The sequence below is a fragment of the Macaca fascicularis genome, chromosome 5 (genome assembly GCF_037993035.2).
Source record: "Macaca fascicularis isolate 582-1 chromosome 5, T2T-MFA8v1.1".
NCBI lineage: Eukaryota > Metazoa > Chordata > Mammalia > Primates > Cercopithecidae > Macaca > Macaca fascicularis.
This window is the reverse complement of record NC_088379.1, coordinates 9,749,636-9,770,009: the sequence shown is the minus strand read 5'-3', so window position 1 is coordinate 9,770,009 and position 20,374 is coordinate 9,749,636. Positions and strand designations below refer to the sequence as shown.

At 42.2% G+C, this 20,374-nt stretch overlaps 1 protein-coding gene across 2 annotated transcripts in view; it reads left to right on the top strand.

Moving 5' to 3' along the window:
- Positions 1–20,374, top strand: part of CLNK (cytokine dependent hematopoietic cell linker) — a 244,203-nt gene that overhangs the window by 171,673 nt on the left and 52,156 nt on the right. For both annotated transcript variants that reach the window (XM_005554485.5, XM_005554486.5), the window contains exons 8-10: positions 5,247–5,292; positions 18,841–18,866; positions 19,080–19,099. In XM_005554485.5, the coding sequence (XP_005554542.3) occupies positions 5,247–5,292; positions 18,841–18,866; positions 19,080–19,099 (92 nt within the window). The remainder of the gene's footprint in view (positions 1–5,246; positions 5,293–18,840; positions 18,867–19,079; positions 19,100–20,374) is intronic.

The following is a 20,374-nucleotide window of genomic DNA, read 5'->3' as shown; positions in this document are numbered from 1 at the left end:
CACAGAAGATATCTGATAGAGACTGAAGGAACAAGATGAGTGATGAAAAATCAAACACTTCCTTTTTACACGGGCACAGCAATGATTGAAGCTAAACACTTCAATCATTCACTCAACAAATTCATTCAAGAACTGTCATCGGTGCCTGCTAGGATCAGACACAATTATAGACTCTAAAGACACATCCGTGAATGGCCAATTCCCTGTGCTCGTGAAACATACATGCTAGTGGTAGGAGACCAGTGATAAATAAACACACAATAGATAGACAGTAGATAAGGAAGTGTGCTTCAAAAAATCATGATAATGCAGGACAAGGAAGATCAAGGAAAAAAATCATCAGTAGAGATTGGATTAAAAGAATCAAATGAAATTTAATCCTTAAAACAATCTTGCGGCGGGGTGGTGGCTCACTCCTATAATCCTAGCATTTTGGGAGGCCAACGTGGGAGGATCACAAGGTCAGGAGTTCGAGACCAGCCTGACCAACATGGTGAAATCCCGTCTCTACTAAAAATACAAAAATTAGCCAGGTGTGGTGGCGGGCGCCTGTAATCCCTGCTATTCTGGAGGCTGAGGCAAGAGAATCACTTGAACCTGGGAGGCAGAGGTTGCAGTGAACTGAGATCATGCCACTGCACTCCATCTGGTGACTGTGCGAGACTCCATCTCAAAAACAAAAACAAAAACAAAACTTGAAAGATGAATATCACTCCCATTTTAACGGCTCCAATTTTATAAGCTCTGTGCCTTTGGGCCTGTTACTCACCCTCTCTGAGCCTTCATTGTCTTACCTATAAAATCCCATCACTGTTGTAGTAATACATAGAAAACACAGTATTTCCATGTGCTTTCAGCACATAGGCTGAGGTGGGAAGATCATTTGAGCCTGGGAGGTCAAGGCTGCAGTGAGCTGAGATAGCAGCACTGAACTTCAGCCTGGGCAACAGAGTGAGATCCTGTCTCAAAAAAAAAAGAAAGAAAAGAAAAAGAAAAGAAAGAAAAAAAGAAAAGAAATGGATCTTCAATAAGACCCAAGAAATGCATCTTTGTGCTTTCAGCCTGAAGCATAAAGCAATCTGTCCCTAGAGGACATCTCTATGAGGTCAGGTGCTATTTTAGCCCCCACACCTAGCATGGTGCCTTTGTAAGAGGTTCTCAATAGATACTGGTTGAATGAATGAAAAATAACATACTTTCAATCATTTGAACTCAAGCTTTAAAAATAAATACCTGTTTAGTAGGAAAAGAGACCCAGTCTTTCCCCAGTTCAACTTCTGTTCACAGAGAAGACTTTCTCAGTCTGGCCTTCAAAGTTCTTCTATTTTCCTGCTACTATTTGCTGCTATCATCAAGATCTGCATCTAGGGCAGTCCCCCAGGGGCTGTCTGAGAGGGAGGACAGCATTTCAGGACACTCATCACCAGAGCATAAAGCGTGGCCAGGGAACGAGAATTCCAGAGAGATTGGACCAGTGGCTAAAGACACAGCTCTGGTCTGGTTATAAAGTAGAGAACGCTGAACTAAAAAGTTGAGCCGCTTTGGGAGGCCGAGACGGGCAGATCACGAGGTCAGGAGATCGAGACCATCCTGGCTAACCCGGTGAAACTCCGTCTCTACTAAAAAATACAAAAAAAACTAGCTGGGCGAGGTGGCGGTCGCCTGTAGTCCCAGCTACTGAGGAGGCTGAGGCAGGAGAATGGCGTAAACCCGGGAGGCGGAGCTTGCAGTGAGCTGAGATCCAGCCACTGCACTCCAGCCTGGGCGACAGAGCGAGACTCCGTCTCAAAAATAAATAAATAAAATAAAAAAAGGTTGAGCTGAACTTTCCCTGTAAATGACTGACAATCCCTTTTTATACAGCTTATGGCTTCATGAATAGAATTTTTTTTTTTACAAAGAATAATTCTCATTTGATTTTTTTTAAAAACAACTATGCCAGGATTTAAGCCTTTATTCTTACACTTTCTATTCCTTCAAATCATCTTTGTAGTTTCCTGTTAAAAATAAGTTTCTTCCTTTGGCTAGATCACTTTGCAGGTGGAACTACAATCTCAGCACATTAATTCAAATGAAATCATGTGAGGAAAAAGGATAGGGCAAGGTGAGCAAAATTTCAGAGGGGAGTTGTCTTACAAATTCAACAAGTGTTTGGCCTCAGTTCAGATAAAGAGGGCGTTTTCGCCAAGTGCAGTAGGTGATGTCTGTAATCCCAACATTTTGGGAAGCTGAGGTGGGTGAATTCCTTGACTCCGGAGCTCAATAGCAGCCTGAGTAACAGAGTAACATCTCATCTCTAAAGCAAATGAAAAATAAAAAATAGCTGGTCATGGTGGCACAAGCCTGTAGTCCCAGCTACTCTGGAGGCTGAGATGGGAGGATCACCTGAGCCTGGGAGATTGAGGCTGCAGTGAGCCATGATTGTGCCACTTCACTCTAGCCTGGGTGACAGAACAAGACATTGTCTCAGAAAAAAAAAGGGGGCGGGGGGAGGAGTTTTACTTTTGTAATCAATGTTGTAAACATGAAATATTTATGGCAATCAGATTATCTTTTATTGTGACAATCTCATTCCTAGGAGTTGATTCTTACTAGTTCTGCACATTTATGTTGAGATTATCTGTGAAATGGATCTTCAGCCAGGTGTGATGGCTCACACTTGAAGTCGCCATGTTTTGGGAGGCTGAGGCAGGTGGATTGCTTGAGCCCAGGAGTTTAAGATCAGCCTGGATAACATGGTGAAACCCCATCTCTACAAAAAGTACAAAAATTAGCTGGGCATGGTGATGCACACCTGTAGTCCCAGCTACTTGGGAGGCTAAAGTGGGAGGATTGCTCGAGCCCGGGAGGTCAAGGCTGTGGTGAGCTGAAATTGTGCCACTGCACTCCAGCCTGGGTGACAGAGTGAACTCCAGCCTGAGCGACAGAGTGAGACCCTGTCTCAAAGAAAAAAAAAAAAATAGAAAGAAAAAAAGAAATGGATCTTCAATAATTTTTACAAAGGCAAGTTCTTGTCGAGACTGCTTCGGTGGGTTACAACTGTCTTGCCCTAAACCACTACCCATCCTTCTATTTACTGAGCAGGTACTGTGTACTGAGCACTGTGCTTAGCAATGGGGGTAGGAAGGTGAGCCAGTGCCCACAGTCTAAGGAAGGAGGCAGTGACCCAGATGGGCAGTTTCCATGTTCTAGGAAGCGGTCAGATGGAGGTAAGCACAGGGTGCAAACGCACGCAGACCTGCATCTCTGAACGTAGCCAGTGCCTTTGGAGGAGTCTTACGAAGGAAGCCATATGAGGCAGTCTTCCACACCTGGTACGTGTTGCATTATGATCAGTGGTTCTCCGTGGAAAGTTTTTGCACCCCCCCCCCCCAACAAGGGACTTTTGACAAAGCCTGGTGACATTTTTGGTTGTCATGACTGAGTGCTACTGACATCTAGTGGGTAGAAGACACAGACGTTGCTAAGCATCCTATAAGGCACAAGAATTTTCTGACCCCAAATCTCAATTCTCAATAGTACCCAAACGGAAAAATCTGTTACAATGTACCTGTGAATCCAAGCTGGTATTTCTCTTTGTTCCCTCATAATCTAGCATTGCCACAGACATATTAGTGGGTACTAGTAAATATTTATTTGATAGAAATTGGGAATTGCCCCAGGGGAGGGATAGGAAATATTCCTGGGCCAGGGAATCCTATACTAATACTGCTTCTTGGGACTGCTCGGAGCAGTCCCACCCAAGGTAGCAAATCCCACCTAAAGTGGAGACAACGGGAACCTCTCCTGCCTCCATGACCAGGCTAGCAATGCAGGGTGGGGCATGAGCATTGAGAGAAACTCCATCTGTGGGGCAGGCACACAGGGAAGACTAAAAGATCAAGGTGCACAAGAATATTGAAAAAAAAAAATCCAGCACCCCAGTCCCCACAAGGTAACCCTGGAGAAATTGGAATGAAGAAGACAATAGCCACGATAAAGAAAAAAAAAAAAAATCCAACCAACACTTAACCCCTAACTAGATATAACCAAAAGAAGAAGGGCCATGCCCTTTCCAGGCATAAATACTGTGGTTCAATGTTCCACAGAGGATAAGAGGTAACGGGGAATTCAACGAACCCCTGACCCACCTTGCCCAACTCAACCTGGTGCCAATAAAGACTAATACAAGCCGGGCATGGTGGCTCACGCCTGTAATCCCAGCACTTTGGGAGGCCGAGGCCGGTGGATCATGAGGTCAGGAGATCAAGACCATCCTGGCTAACACGGTGAAACCCCTTCTCTACTAAAAATACAAAAAACTAGCCAGGCGTGTGGTGGGCGCCTGTAATCCCAGCTGCTTGGGAGGCTGAGGTGAGAGAATGGCCTGAACCTCGGAGGCGGAGCTTGCTGTGAGCTGAGATTGCGCCACTGCACTCCAGCCTGGGCGACAGAGCAAGACTCTGTCTCTCCAAAAAAAAAAAAAGACTAATACTAAAACCCTAATATTAATATTACCTAGGCTTAAAGGTTTTCAAAGACATAGGGAACCCTTCATGATCTTCATCTTGTTCACCCTTATGTCTTCCAGTTGGGTACCCCTTAATAGTTCACTAATGTCTTTAATAATATTAATAGTGATACATGTATTCAGTGTGGTGAGCGACACCTGTGTTCTTGGCACAGTGCATGCTGTGTTCTGTGTTATCCTCCCATCCTCAAAAAGGTATCAGTGCCTTTGTTACCTCCATTTCACAGATGAGGAAACTGAACCTCAGGAAACGGAAGCTAAGTAATTTGCCATGTTCTCACAGTAAGCACGAGCTGGAGGTGGAATCCTAACCCGGGTCTTCCCACGAGGCCATACCCTGTCCTGCCTGCCTCATTGCTTTCATGTACCTGATCCCATAGATGGATCATCATGTTAACTCAGGGACATGAATGATGAGCACTTTTCCTATGATAAAGATGAAAAATCTGAAGTTCATAATACACTCAATGTCTTTTCCAAAGCCAGCAATAGAGGCAGGATTGGTTCTCAACCCTGCGTGTTGTTATACCAAACACCACTCAGGCCACCGCACCCTTCATTGGCAGAGGTGCATGTATTTATATGTGTTTACTGACAGTCAACCATACATTGAAAACCAGAGAGCCCGGGGACTTATGGCTTTATCCTTGGGACCCTAACCACAGACAGTGTCAAGACATCAGATGGGGTCATAGTCACAACTGAAGAGATAATGGTGCCACATTGTCTTCTACAGGTGGACAAGCCCATTTCCAAGGACATCAGAAGCCAAAACATTAAAGGTAAGGTCATGTCAGTCAAAGTGTAAAATGTAAGTATGGAAACATGTATTTTGCTTCTAAGATCGTCTTGCATTGCTGTTCGTGGTCATGGGTGACCTTATACAAGGCGATCTATTGAATTACACTTCAGGAAATAACTACTAATTTTAGTAGAGTCTCACACACTTTATGTCTTTTTATTGCCTTACCTTCTTGATGAAGAAATTGATTGTAAAAATTCACATTCTTTGTTGTGCAATTTTGGAAATGAATTGTTTTGAAACATATGGATTGCATTAAATATATAATCATGTTATCTCTCCAAGCATACCCTCAGAAAAGTCACAAGATAGAAATCTAATTTTAAAACATTGATTAATTAATATGAAAACAGATTTTAAGGCCTGAGGCAAAACAACTCAATTTGAAGACGAAAATACAGGTACGAGCCTGAAAGCAAATAATCAATTTCAGTAGTGCTAGAAGCATAAATGGAAGATAAGCCAGACATTTAATGGTATTGTATCCATTATAGCTTCTCTCATCATTTTCCCCCGTGCCCCTATCTCCTTTTATGATGCTTGATTGGAAAAGATGACAATGCCAAGATTCACTTTGCCCAATAATTGAAACATATCAAATTCACCTTTCATGTGTCTAATGGTACCATCTATAACGTATTCTTGGTGCCATCTTTTCTTTAATGGGAAAGTGTACCAGTTAGGGTCCCAATAGGCAATAGACAGCATACTCAAATTAGGATCATTGAAGGAAATGTATGGCAAAGGAACTACTTACCAGGTGAGTGTGGTATAGGGGGAAGAATAAAGAACGGTGCAAGAACCACGGCTGACAGCAGCGGGGCTAGCCCCACCCCTAGGTGAAGAGGGATGAGGGAACAGTGACTGAAAACTACAAGGAGCCCACCGCCTGCAGGGGAGCAGTGACCACTGGTCCTGGGACACCACCAGCCCAGGCAGACTTCTTGGGGAGGGGGCCAAGGGAGTAAACCCCCCACCACTCTCTCCAACCTCTCTGTGACCTCCTGCTGGGGCTTCCCAATGGCTAAACCTAACTAGAAACGAGAGGACAGGGGCCTGTGTGTCCCTACTGGTCAGTGTCACCAGGCGGAGAGCAGTGTAGAGGAAGGTGAAGGTGGAGGGAGATTCTGGAGGGCAAATGGAAGACACTCATAGCAGGAAGTGCCAGCGCAGTGAAAAGGGGACGGAGAGTAGCCAAAACCTAAGGCACACCCCCAGGCTGTGTGACCTTAAGTAAGACCCCTAACCTGAGTTCTCCTTTTATTTATTTATTTATTTATTTATTTATTTATTTATTTATTTATTTTATTAATTTTTCTTTTCTTTTTTTCTTTTTTTTGAGACGGAGTCTCACTCTGTTACCCAGGCTGGAGTGCAGTGGCCTGATCTTGGCTCACTGCAACCTCCGCCTCCCTGGCTCAAGCGATTCTCCCGCCCCAGCTTCCTGAGTAGCTGGGATTACGGATGCCCACCACCACGCCCGGCTAATTTTTGTATTTTTAGAAGAGACGGGCTTTCACTATGCTGGTCAGGCTGGTCTCAAACTCCTGACCTCGTGATCCACCCACTTCGGCCTCCCAAAATGCTGGGATTAACAGGCGTGAGCCACTGCACCTGCCCCTTTTCCTTTTTTTTTTTTTTTTTTTTTTTTTGAGACGGAGTCTCGCTCTGTCGCCCAGGCTGGAGTGCAGTGGCGCGATCTCAGCTCACTGCAAGCTCCGCCCCCCGGGTTCCCGCCATTCTCCTGCCTCAGCCTCCTGAGTAGCTGGGACTACAGGCGCCCGCCACCAGGCCCGGCTAATTTTTTTTTTTGGATTTTTAGTAGGGACGGGGTTTCATCGTGTTAGCCAGGATGGTCTCGATCACCTGACCTTGTGATCCGCCCGCCTCGGCCTCCCAGAATGCTGGGATTACAGGCGTGAGCCACCGCGCCCCGCCCCTTCTCCTTTTCTTTAACCAGCGCATTAAAGAACAACACCTGGTGAATTATGTGGAGAAAGTATTTTCACTCCTCTTAACAGAGAAAGGGACGGGAAACATAGAGGGATCACAGACCAGACCACAATCAACTGTTGCAAAAATGACCTCAGTCATAATAATGTGCTTTGTAGGCATTCATGGAGAAATGAGTCCTGGAGAGAAATCAGATGAGAAATGAACTTTATAATTGCCATCTTATTCACAGTTCACTGTGGGCATCCACCCTCACTGCTTTGACTGCAGAAATTTCTTCGACCATTATTCCACATATCAATATGTCTGTTTACCTCTCTATCTGTATGTTTATCTACCCTTTGCCTCAGTTCACAAAGATATTAGTTAATAAAAGCTTGAACAATAAAATAGAAGAAAATCTACATAGATGACATAATTAAAATAAAGATAAAATGTAAGATCCTCAGGCATGCATCACTAAATTCTACTATAATTAAACTGTTAATTTGCCTCTGAGCTGCCTGATAGTCTAAGCAAAAAGGGAATCAAGCTTCCTTATGTGATACAAATTTCCCATTACAAGAAACAAACCAGTTCCTCAGAGAGAGCAAGGAAAACACATTTTTCAGGATTGAGTTAGCGCTCTGTTTTATAGCGAATGTTGGGTCCCAGGACTACAAAAATATGAGCGTTTTGTAAAGCAGACTTCAGTGAAAGCAAGGCTCAGAGAGGTTGAGGCTTTTGCGGGTGGGGCAGGTTGTATAGAAGACTTCTTCAAGAAGAGTTACTTTATGTACAGCATCCTCGCCTAGATTTCCATCACTGATGGTTCCCCATTACCATCCAGAGCTCTAAGGTACCATATCTAGAACGAGTCTGGAAGGAGGGAAATTAATATGAATGCCCCCCCATTTTCGGATCAGACATCTTGCAGAAAAATGCTTGGATGATTTATGTGTTTATTACAAAATTCTGTATTTTTGATGCAAACACATTCTCATATAATTTATTCACTCTCACAAAAATGTCATAAAAAAACATATCGGTTGATTCAGTAATGGCAGAATTTTATGGTGATATTTTTCATCAATTTGAGCAGTTATAGATTTATGTTAATGTACATTTTATGTCATTTTTCTTGCAATCATATTCTGACATTATCTGTAAACTGTCAGATTTCAAGAACTTATCTTCCCTAAAGCTTGACTTTTTGTTTTTCATTCCTAAAAATAGGTAAAAGTTTATTTGGAGGCAAAGTATTTAGAATACAAGTTGTGTGTGACAAACCACTAGCATTAACCATAGATCTAGAAGAAATCATCTTAGTTTCAGATAGGGATAGCTATAATTTTCAAATACAGTGTGGCTTATTTTTCTAGAGAAACCAAAGTTGAGAATAAAGGAAGCTAAATTGCATTTTCTCTTTGCTGTAGATGTGAACCAAGCACAAAGTCTAAGCCAATTTCCTTTGAGGTGACAAGCATACATATACAAGAATGAATTTATAAAGAAATACAATATGCCTCCAAGAAAAGAAAAAAAAGAGAGAGAATTATGCATAGGCTAGTGAACCTGTATATCCAGAAACACAAGCTGATTGAAAGAAGCAAAGTAGAATTCCACAAAATGCCATCAAAAGACCTTTATACTAGTTTGCTTTTAGACAAGTTTAGATGCTGAAGAAATTAGAATCAGAAATGAGTTTAATCTGGGTCAATTCCCTCATTTTACATAAGGAAGCTTAGCAAGGGAAGTGGCCTGCTCAAGGCCATCAGCAAGTAGTCACAAGACCAGAGCCAAGGTTTATTCCACTATGGTAATGTTGCCAGGGTTTTCTGTGTTTGCCAGTGTATAAAATGCATTCTGCAAACTCTCCCTCTCATTTGGTAACCAACATCCCATTCATCCAGACTATACAAAGAGCAGAGCCAGAGTGAGTTGATAGATGATACTGCTCCCTAGTGGCAGAACTTGGCAACACACAATATTGCAATAATGACGAAATTTGGTATTTTCTATCCTTTGCAGAAATAACACGCCTGAGGTTGCAGAATTCATCAGGAACAAATGTAATATTATTCCCCTACCATTTTACATGTAAATGTATTTCAGCCACAACACATGGCTCAAAAGCAACAGAGACATTGATATAATGCTCATTCAAAGTTAACATTATTAACTTCATGAAATCATTCATTAATTGAACTACAGAACAGTATTTTGTCTCACCACCACACAAGAAAAATAATACAGTTCAGAGAAAAGGAAAGGAATCTGTAACTGCTTGATGTAACAAATTTATTTTCTGATAGAGAAATATAAAGTAGGTAGAAACAGGAGACTGAAGAACAAGGTATTTAATAAAGGAAGCTCCAGAAAATTTATATCTCCCAAATAATAATTCCCCAGCAGAATTGCAATGTACAAGAACTGCCTTTTACATAGGCAAAATATGGCCTTCCCCATGAAACCATTTCAAAACGGCTTGAAGTACATGCATAATGAAAAGCATTTTTTATTTTCCTTGTAATGTTGGGGTGTTCACTGGAATCAACCATCCCAGTTTGCTCTGGATGGAGGGGTTCTTCAGAAGTAGGACATTCCAAATTAAAACCAGAGACATCTGGGGTAAACTGGGACAAGCGGCCTCTATACCTGCATGTCTTATGTGCAAGCCAGCAGAATGGAGGCGTTATTTTGTATATTTAATCAAAAGTTTTAAAATAGCAGCATCTCCACAATCCAGCCCCTCCTTGAAACTGAGGCATAGCATCCCTCACAGATAATTGAGTTGGTCAAGAGCCTCACCACCTTCCCAGGAAGCACACCCTACCTTTAAGAAGCCCCAGTTCTTTACTTTCAGCTAAATATGAGGAACAATGTCTTCCTACAACATCCTCCCATTGGTCCTTGCTCTAAGATGAAATGAATGAAGCTCCAAGTAGCTCAAAGTACAGTTATCTGAAATTAATTAGGTGAGATGTTGAGAATCATATTAAATAAAAGGGAAGGCCAAGCACGGTGGCTCACACCTGTAATCCCAGCATTTCGGGAGGCCGAGGCAGGCGGATCATCTGAGGTTAGGAGTTTGAGACTAGCCTGGCCAACATGGTGACACCCCATCTCTACTAAAAATACAAAAAAATTAGCTGGGCGTGATGATGTGCACATGTAGTCCCAGCTACTTGGGAGGCTGAGGCAGGAGAATTGCCTGAGCCTGGGAGGCAGAGGTTGCAGTGAGCTGAGATTGCACCACTGCACTCCAGTCTGGGCAACAGAGCAAGACTCTGTATCAGAAAAAAAATAAAATAAAATAAAATAAATAAAAGGGAAACTCTGGATGCACTAATCTTGAGAAACACTGAGTTAAACAAAAATAAACAGATCTCTTTACTGCCCAAGTTTTTAGAGCATTGTGGATCTCCAAAACGGGGATATGGCATGGAGCATTGTAACTTAAGTGTCCATGGAACCTGTTTTTTTCTTGGATCACATTCTTTGGCCCATGCTCCTTAGAACACATTTTAGAAAAGCCTAGATTGACTCATATATTAGTTTCATTTCTAGGTTCACAGTACATTTCCTATTCTAAGTAGTTTCTCGGGGGTTATAAATGATCCATTGTTTGGGACGGATATTCCTCAGTCTATGAAAGCCACATCTACAGGCGGCTTGTGAACGTAAATGCTTCCGCCCCTGCATGCTCTCCCCTCCCCTTCCTGCCAGTCCCTGGGGAAGGGATGGACAGTGATAAGCTTGCCCTCTCTCTTCTCTACTTAGTTTTTCTAATGCCATATCCTACATCACAATGTGAAGAAAAAGCCATTAATAATAAACATGAAATTGGTATAGTAAAAGCTGCTTGTATGGAAAGGATAGAGAAGATTATAATGCAGGATGAAAATGGGCACACATGTAACCCCCTGAAGGGTTCTTCCTGCATACTGCATAAAGAGAGACCAGGGCACTGCCATAGAGAAAGAGTTTAATAGACACGAGGCTGGCCACACCACGTGGGAGATGTTCATACTCAAATCATCTCATTCAAAACTCACAGGTTAGGGGTTTTCAAAGGCAGTTTGGGGGAAGGGATGGGAGGGCAGGTAACAAGTGCTTGCTGCTGATTGGCTGGGGTGGAGATGAAATCATAGGGGTTTGAAGCTGTCTTCCAGTAGGTGAATTGCTTCTGGGTGGGGCCACAGGAAAGGGGCTGGCGGTAAGGTGGACACATTGGGTTTAGCTGGAACCATGGATGTCAGACATGCGTGCAAAAAACCGGGAAAGATATCTTCAAAGGTCAATCGACAATAGTGGTGTTATTTTCAGGAATAACTGGGGAAATTGCATGTCTTACAACCTTGGGAATAATGGCTGACAATCGTTTATGTCTGCGCCTTAGCTGGACTCAGGCTGTTCTCATCCCCCCAGCCTGATGGCTTCCCATTAGCTTTACAAAAGTGGTTGACTTTTGGGCAAGGCCTATTATTATTTAAATTATAGCCTGAAAGTCTTCCAAAGTTAGCTTTGCCCAATAGCCCAGGAGTAATTAAGGGAAAGACAAGATGGGGCGTGAGTTAACTTAGCTTACTATTAATATTATAATTCTCGCCCCCCTCACGCCTCTAATCCCAGCACTTTGGGAGGCTGAGGCGGGTGGATCACAAGGTCAGGAGATCGAGACCATCCTGGCTAACACGGAGAAACCCCGTCTCTACTAAAAAATTAAAAAGTACAAAAAATTAGCCTGGCGTGCTGACGCAAGCCTGTAATCCCAGCTACTCGGGAGGCTGAGGCAGGAGAATTGCTTGAACCTGGGAGGCGGAGGTTGCAGTGAGCCGACATCACGCCACTGCACTCCAGCCTGGGTGACAGAGTGAGACTCAGTCTTAAAAAAAAAAAAAAAAAAATTAAAATTCTCTCACTGATATAATCTTTGCAAAGGCAGTTTCACATAGAGATCAAAGATGCAGACACACAGAGTGAGGTTAAGAGCAGAAAATGTATAAGCAAAAGAAAGCGAATAGCTCTCTGCTATGGAGAGGAGCCCCAGACAAATGGGTTGCTGATCCACAGTGAAACAGGGGGTTTCATAGATGAGCTAGTGGGGAGGCAGTGTCTGAGCTACACAGGGCATGAAAAAACCAGTTAGGACCAGGTTTGCCATCTACATAGGGTGCGAACCTCTGGCAGCCCCACCTCAATCTTTTTTTTTTTTTTTTGAGACGGAGTCTCGCTCTGTCGCCCAGGCTGGAGTGCAGTGGTGTGATCTCAGCTCACTGCAAGCTCCGCCTCCCGGGTTCACGCCATTCTCCTGCCTCAATCTTCTTATGCAGATGGGTTCTCAGCCTGAGCTTTTCCATGCTGCCCATTTCTTTCTTACTATACATGTACTGACGAAAAAGGGGAGACGAAGATTCCATGGCAGACATGCCTGGCCCCAAGGCAGCCCTTTTTTCTTGGTATAGCTGCAGGCCTCCCCACCACACCCCCTGCAAGCTTCCGACTTCCTTATCTATGTTTGCAGCTCAATCTTTCAGGCTGCTCTTTGTTGGAAAAGAAATGATTTCTTGGGCTGTTTTTTTTTTTAGAAAGGAAGTTCTGCTGGGGACTCTTTTGTCCTCACTATCTGCCTAAATAATTTCTTTCTATTTCCTATATCAGATGCATAGCAAATATTTGTCAAATTAAATCTGCAATTTAGCCCATTTTAATAGTTCATTGGATAAGCATTACCTCTTAGTATGGTGTCCTAGGAGCACCTGGAGATGAGCCCGTGGCCTCAGTCACACATTCATATTAGGTAGGGGCCTGTGGAGAGGCAAGTCGAGAAGCCTGGGTGACTTCTGGCCCCCTCTGTCCCTTTCTGAGTTTAGGCATATCATATTCCTTCGCTGGGCCTTAATATCCCATCCGTAGAAACACAGTAGAATCAGTGGTCCAGCATTTTGTGAATTTAAGGATATGATTCATACATACAAATCCAGCCACTCCACTGCCCACATCATCCCCTCCTCTCCCTTCCTCCATTCCCTGAGGCACCGAGATCAGGGGAAAAGATACCTCCCAGGCTTGTTTTGGAAAAATGTTCCTATCCCACATCGCTCACTAACCCCAGCATGAAAGCAGTTGAAGTACACGTCCCTCAGAAAATGCATTTTCCGACTTTCTTTGAGGAGCTGTTAGAGCAGGCAGGTTTCTCTCACATCCTTGGCTTTGCCTAACTTAATTCCTTCCTGTCGCAATCTAAACAATGGTTTCGGCAATGTACTGCTGCGATTAATTTCTGAAAGTTTCAGCAGACTTGGAGAGGTTTCTCAAACCGGCTTTGCCAAATACACATTTTTAGCCACTTGGAGTGTAAGTTGCTTCTTTGGACTCTCCCATAAATAATCATCAGGACACCATATCCTAATGGTTTGCTTTCATAAATCATAAAGCTCTTAGACACAATAAAATTTTTGATTGAGACCAAGTTTATCCAATTTTACAAAGTCTGCATCTCTAATTACAGAACATTATACTTATGTTCTATTTCTGAAAGTATTGATTTGCATGATTGTATTTCATAGTTAAAGGGTATTACAGCCGGGGGTGGTGGCTCATGCCTGTAACCTCAGCACTTTTGGAGGCTGAGATCAGTGGATCATTTGAGCCCAGGAGTTTGAGATGACTCAGGAGCCTGAGCAACATGGTAAAACCCCATCTCTACAGAAAAAAAAAAAAAAAAAAATACAAAAAACTTAGCCGGGCATGGCGGTGCACACCTGTAATCCCAGTTACTTGGGAGACTGAGGCAGGAATCAAGAAACAGAGGTTGCAGTGAGCTAAGACCACACCACTACACTCCAGCGTGGGCAACAGAGCCAGACTTGGTCTCAAAAAAAGGGCGGGGGGTGTTGCATATATTTACCACAAATTGAACAGTAGCTAAGTGAAAAACAAATACAGAAGTCCTCCTTATCCTCAGTTTCACTTTCCACAGTTTCAGTTACCCACGGTCAACTGAGGTCTGAAAATATCAAGTGGAAAATTCCAGAAATACATAATACATAAATGTTAATTTGCACGCTGTTTCTGAGCGGCATGATGAAATCCTGAGCGGTCCCACTGGAATCACTTCTTTGTCCAGTGTTTCCGTTGCGCTGTGTCCAAACCACCTGTGAGTTGCTCAGCAGCCGTCCAGCCCATCAGATCCACTGAATCGCAGTGCTTGGGTTCCAGTCACCCTTACTCTACCTAATAATGGTTCCAAAGTGCAAGAGTAGTGATGCTGACAGTTCTGATTTGCCAAAGAAAAGATGTAAAGCGATTCCTTTAAGTGAAAAGGTAGAAGTTCTCAACTTGAAAAGGAAAGAAAAAATATTGTATGCTGAGGTTACTGGGATCTAAAATAAAAATGAATCTTCTATCCGTGAAATTGGGAAGAAGGAAAAAAAAGTGTGCTTGTTTTGCTGTCACGTATCACCTTTATCATAGGTCTGTATATTTAGGAAAAGCATAGGATATATAGGGTTTATTACTATCCTCAGTTTCAGACATCCATCATGAGTCTTGGAACATTTTGACTTAGGATAAGCGGGAGGCCACTGTAACTTAAGTGTACGTTTATGTAACTTTTTGTTTGTTTTTTTAGACGGAGTCTCGCTCTGTCGCCCAGGCTGGAGTGCAGTGGCTGCATCTCGGCTCACTGCAAGCTCCGCCTCCCGGGTTCACGCCGTTCTCCTGCCTCAGCCTCCCAAGTAGCTGGGACTACAGGTGCCCGCCAGCACGCCTGGCTAATTTTTTTGTATTTTTTATTAGAGACGGAGTTTCACCGTGTTAGCCAGGATGGTTTTGATCTCCTGACCCCGTGAGCCACTGCACCCAGCCTATGTAATGTATTTCTAATAATGGTTGTATCTAAAGCCGGTTCACAGAATTCCTGAAAGCTTAACAACCATCCATTGCAAGCTGGCACCAGCCACTCCAAAGAACGATCTCTTAACTCTTTTTCCTTCTCCAAGAGGCCTTACTTTAACCCTCCCAGAACACGGTGATATTGACAATGTCTTCATGGTTTCACCATACTAGGTTGTGGTGGAAACAGTTAAACTAAGGTCCATCGGATTCTGCAACCATGCTATGCCCACCTCAGTACAATACTTCCCCCAAAGTAGTTACTTTGTGAGATCTGTCCTGAGACTGCAAAGCAAATGAGTCTCTGGGCAAATGGTGCTGATTACACCTTATGACCACCAGGTGGCGAGCATGCCGCGCTTCTCCAAGAGTAAACTGGAGATGGGGAAGACTTCAAACAACTGTTTGGGTTCTCTTGTTTGACAGGTAGAGAACTTTCCCTAGCATTTTAGAATATTTGTGTACTTCATTCGGAGGGTAAATTCCCACTTTCCCTCTAATTTTTCATACTATAATAATAGTAGTAACTGCAGCTGTGCATTAAGAACCATGCCTTGAAGTTCATCAATTCATTTATTCCACACATGAATTTTCATGAAGTATAAATAAGCACTTCTTACTTCTCCAGATGGGGAAATTCATTCACTCCTCATTCCATTTGTTTATTTCTAAACATTTATTAAGCACTTGCCATGATCCTGCCCATAGTATGAACAGAATCAAGATTCAATCTTAACAAATTCAGCTCCAAAGCTCAACCTCCTTTAAATATCACAAATACTTGAGTTATTATTGCTTTATTAAATAAGGCCCCCAGATTTTAAGAAACTTGCTGGAATTACCTGAATTACCATCAAAGCCGTAAAATGGTAAACAAGTTACTTTGCTTGTTCAATCCAGTTTCTTTCACTTGCAAAGTTCTTTAAGTTCACCTTGACTTCTTACTTTGAAGGATTGCGGTTAGCTAAGCAATGATTAAGTGAAGCTCATGGTATCAACACTTGCCAGTCGGCATATTTGATGCGGCTGAAAGCCCTGTGGATTTTTGTAACTATTGCTGATATTATCCTACAAAGGCATCTTAAAAGGGAGGGAGGAATTCACAGAATCTTTGTTACAAAATCTTTATGAGAACAGGAAGAGGGACCTGAGCTAGCACATTAGCACAGTCAGCCTCCTCGCCACTTAGTGTCCCGCATCATCTTAGCAATCCTCAGAGTCCCCGCCAGCAAGAAGGCTCTCATTACATGCGCCGCTTTGTTCTTGGGCTTACTTAATTTCAAGTATTCTGTGTTAAGCAACAGAAAATGAACTGACACCACCTGAGGACTTTCGCCCTTGCCATTTTCCTCTGTCAGGAATCCCTTTCCCAAGATATCCACATGACATGCTCCCTGGCTGTCCTCAGGCCTCTGATTTCATCCCCTAACCACAGATGCCTCCTCAGACCAGCCTAAAACACAGTAGCCCCGGCTCCTACTCTCCGTGCCCTGCTGTCCTCCAATCTGCTTTATTTTCTGCGTAGCGCTTGTCATCACCTGTGAATGTTTATTTATACTTTTGTTTATGTATTTCCTAGCTCCTGCCACTGGAATGTAAGTTTCATGGGAATAGCAACTTTATTTGTTGGTATTACACTCCCAACACCTACATCAATTCATATATTAAAAATGAGTCCATGCCTGACACATACTACGTGCTCAATAGTAAATCAATGAAATGAAAGAAGACAGATGTCCTAATCTACACTCACAACCCCTGAAGCAAACTGGATAGTTATCTTGAAAACCATAAATGGAATTTTCCTATTAAATTACAGGAACTCAGTCTCTTTATTGAATTCTTTTTCCGGTGAATTGAATTGATCCCCAATAGATATAGTGAAAAAAGACCACTTGGAAAGCCAGCATCTAGTTTTGCAGGAAAAGTCATCAACCCAGGCAACAAGATGGTCCACCAGGGAGCTCTGGAGGTGAAGCCAATAAACAATAACATGAAAGGAAATTAATTTTATGTTTTCTAATTTTGTGCCTTAAGCAAGCATCATGTGGCCTAAGCTTTTTTGTGATTTCCTTGAAATAGTCAAAGATCTAATGTTAACTAGATTGCTGCTGTTGTTGAAGGACATCCTGGGTCATATTTTGGGTTTTCACAATGCCAAGGACATCAATTATTTCTGTATGCAATCAGCATACAGAATTCATAAAAAGAAGTGAATCCTACCTATTTCAAAAGTGTTTTTCAAAAATGAAAACAGAAAGGAAGAATGGTAATTTTATTCTTATTCTTTGAAGTAATTATTTTAGATCTGGAAGAGCCATTAAAATCATACAGACCAGTTTGTGCTGTGTTGCATTGTGTTGTGTCGTGTCGTGTTGTGTTGTGTTGTGCCAGTTGGACTTTTCACCAAGAGGAATCTAAAGAGGAGGTGCAGTGGAAAGTGGGCTGAAGTTAAGCCCTTAATGACATGGGGTGGCGAACCGGTAACCAGTCCCCCTGCGTCCAGGCACCAAAGGACTTTCAGGGGAGAGCGCAGGGGGTTCTTCAGCACATGGTTAAAAATCACTGATTTAGCCCAACCTCCTTGTCTCACAGATGAAGAAAGCAAAGGAGGCTCAGTGCGAAGCCACCCAGCCAGTATCCAGTGGAGGTTTAAGTCTCCTGTAACAAGAGATAGACATTTTCTCACTGATTCCGCAACAGCTTTATAAAATAGCATTTATTACACCACGCCCATTTTTAGAGATAATCAAACATTGCTTTTCCAAGGAGCCTTCTTCTGACAACCCAGACTAACTTACGTCTCCCACATATTCATTTAATACTTTGTCCTTCTCTACTTGAAATCCTTATCAGATTGTTCATGATGCCTCAGTGCAGGTCTACCCGCTAAGGTATAAACCCTATGGCAACAGGGTCAGTGCCAGCCATCTTCACGGTCACATCGCCAGAGCCAGAAGCTTGGCCTGTGAACACCCCAACTAGGAGGACCTTGACAGGAAGGATCGAATTGTATTTGTCTTTTTACCCCAGTGCCTGGTACTGTGTTTAGCTCAGAGTAGAAGCTCAATAATTACATTGAGTCGAATTATGGAAATAAAACAACCTAAAGTTCAGACAAATCTGCTCCAGGCTCCACTTGGGCTTTTTGTAGGGTTAATTGGCCTTGAGAAATTATCCCATGTAGTTTGTCCTTAGTTTTTTTCATCCATAACATAAAGAAGTTGGATTCTGGGGGTCTTCAGAAATTATTCAATTTTGAAAAATCTGTGATGCTATTTTCCTCTGCTTGGAAATACTCCATGAAGGTGGTAGGCAGGAAATTGAATAGTGTATGTACACACACACACACATTAAGTTTAAACAGGAATCAGTGGTTTCAAGGGGACCATAAGAGTCACAGGACGTGCAATGAAATCTTCATTCTACGATTTACTCGCTGGGTGAGTGCAGGTGAGATATTTAACTTCCCTGTGTGTCAGTTTCTTCATTAACAGAACAAGGCTGAGGATTTAATAAGACCACATAACTAAAGTGTTTGGCATTATTCTGGGTATCTCATATGATCTCAACAAATATTAACTGACATTATCACCAATATTATTACAAATCAAAATGATTTTCATGTAAGTGTGTATAAAATCAATGCTTGATGACATTTTCCATAAATTCACTGGTATTCCTTCTTATGTTTTAGGAGACACATCCATAAGAAAGAACAAGGTAGGATAAATCATGAAAATGCATTTGTTATTCATTATTTACTTTAGAAGCCTAGAGATATAGACAATGCAAAATTTCAGATATCTCTTGAAAAATATATCCTATAAGTCTGGTCACAATTTATAATTTCTATTTGTAAATCAAAAAACTGTTAACCATTGGCCCTGCTCGTAGAACAATAAACTTAATTTAGGTTTCTCTTTTCTTTTTCAGATTCCTTTACCACCTCCTCGGTAAGACACTTTAAAATAGCATTTTATTTCGCTATACACTGAAATAATTTGTGCCAGCATCTGAAGAGAAACACAAACATTTGACATTGAAAATCTAATATGATTTCAGAGTGAGAGCTGGATATAGAAAAAAAAAACTAATATGAGGTATTCAATGAACAAGATTAAACAAGCCTTCATTCATCTATTTAATCATTTATTCATTCATTCACAGTTTTCTATTCAATATACCTTCACTCATTATTTCTTGATGAATGTATTCCTCCCCTGTTTCTTTCTATTCCTCTCCTTTCTTTCAGTGCAGAAATCTGCTGATGATATTGCTGGGTATACTACTGGCAGGCCTAGATTCATATGCAAATGGGATATGCCCTCAGGGAACTTACAACATATTACGTATATATTCATGTGATATATATATACACACACACATATATGATACATATATAAATACTATTACATTTATACATATCTGTGGAGAAAAGAGCAACAGGCAGCTGCAGAGGCTCTGAGTGACCGGCCACTCTTGTTGCTCTATCTGGGACCCCTGAGCACCTTTGCCATAGCATGCATTACATACTCTGCCAATCATTTCTTCACCTCTCTGTCTTCCCTGCTAGAGGGAAGCAGCTTGAACCAAAAATCTACCAAAATACCTGATATACTTTATGAACAAATGAGTGAATGGGTGAATAAAATATGAGTGAGTGAGGCATTCACTGACTTTCAAACATTTACATATATATATATGTGTGTGTGTATATATATATATTTTTTATATATATATATATATATATATATTTTTTTTTTTTTTTTTTGAGACAGTCTGGCTCTGTTGCCCAGGCTGGAGTAGAGTAGCGTGATCTCAGCTCACTGCAACCTCTGCCTCCAGGGCTCAAGTGATTCTCCTGCCTCAGTCTTGTGAGTAGCTGGGATTACAGGTGCATGCCACCGTGACTGGCTAATTTTTGTTTTTTAGTAGAAACGGACTTTTGCCATGTTGGCCAGGCTGGTCTTGAATTTTTGACCTCAGGTGATCCACCCACCTCAGCCCCCAGAGTGCTGGGATTACAGGCGTGAGCCACCGTGCCCAGCCACTTTTTAAAATATTTATTTGGGTAGTACTAAAAACTCAGATCTGCCAGTCTGGGATGAATGGAAGGCTGTTATCATTTTCTCCACAGGTCTCCTAAAGCCAAAACAGTCGCACTATGGAGGAGCACGTTGACTCCCTATAGAAAATTATATCACGCCCTTTAGAAAACAGTGCCAGAC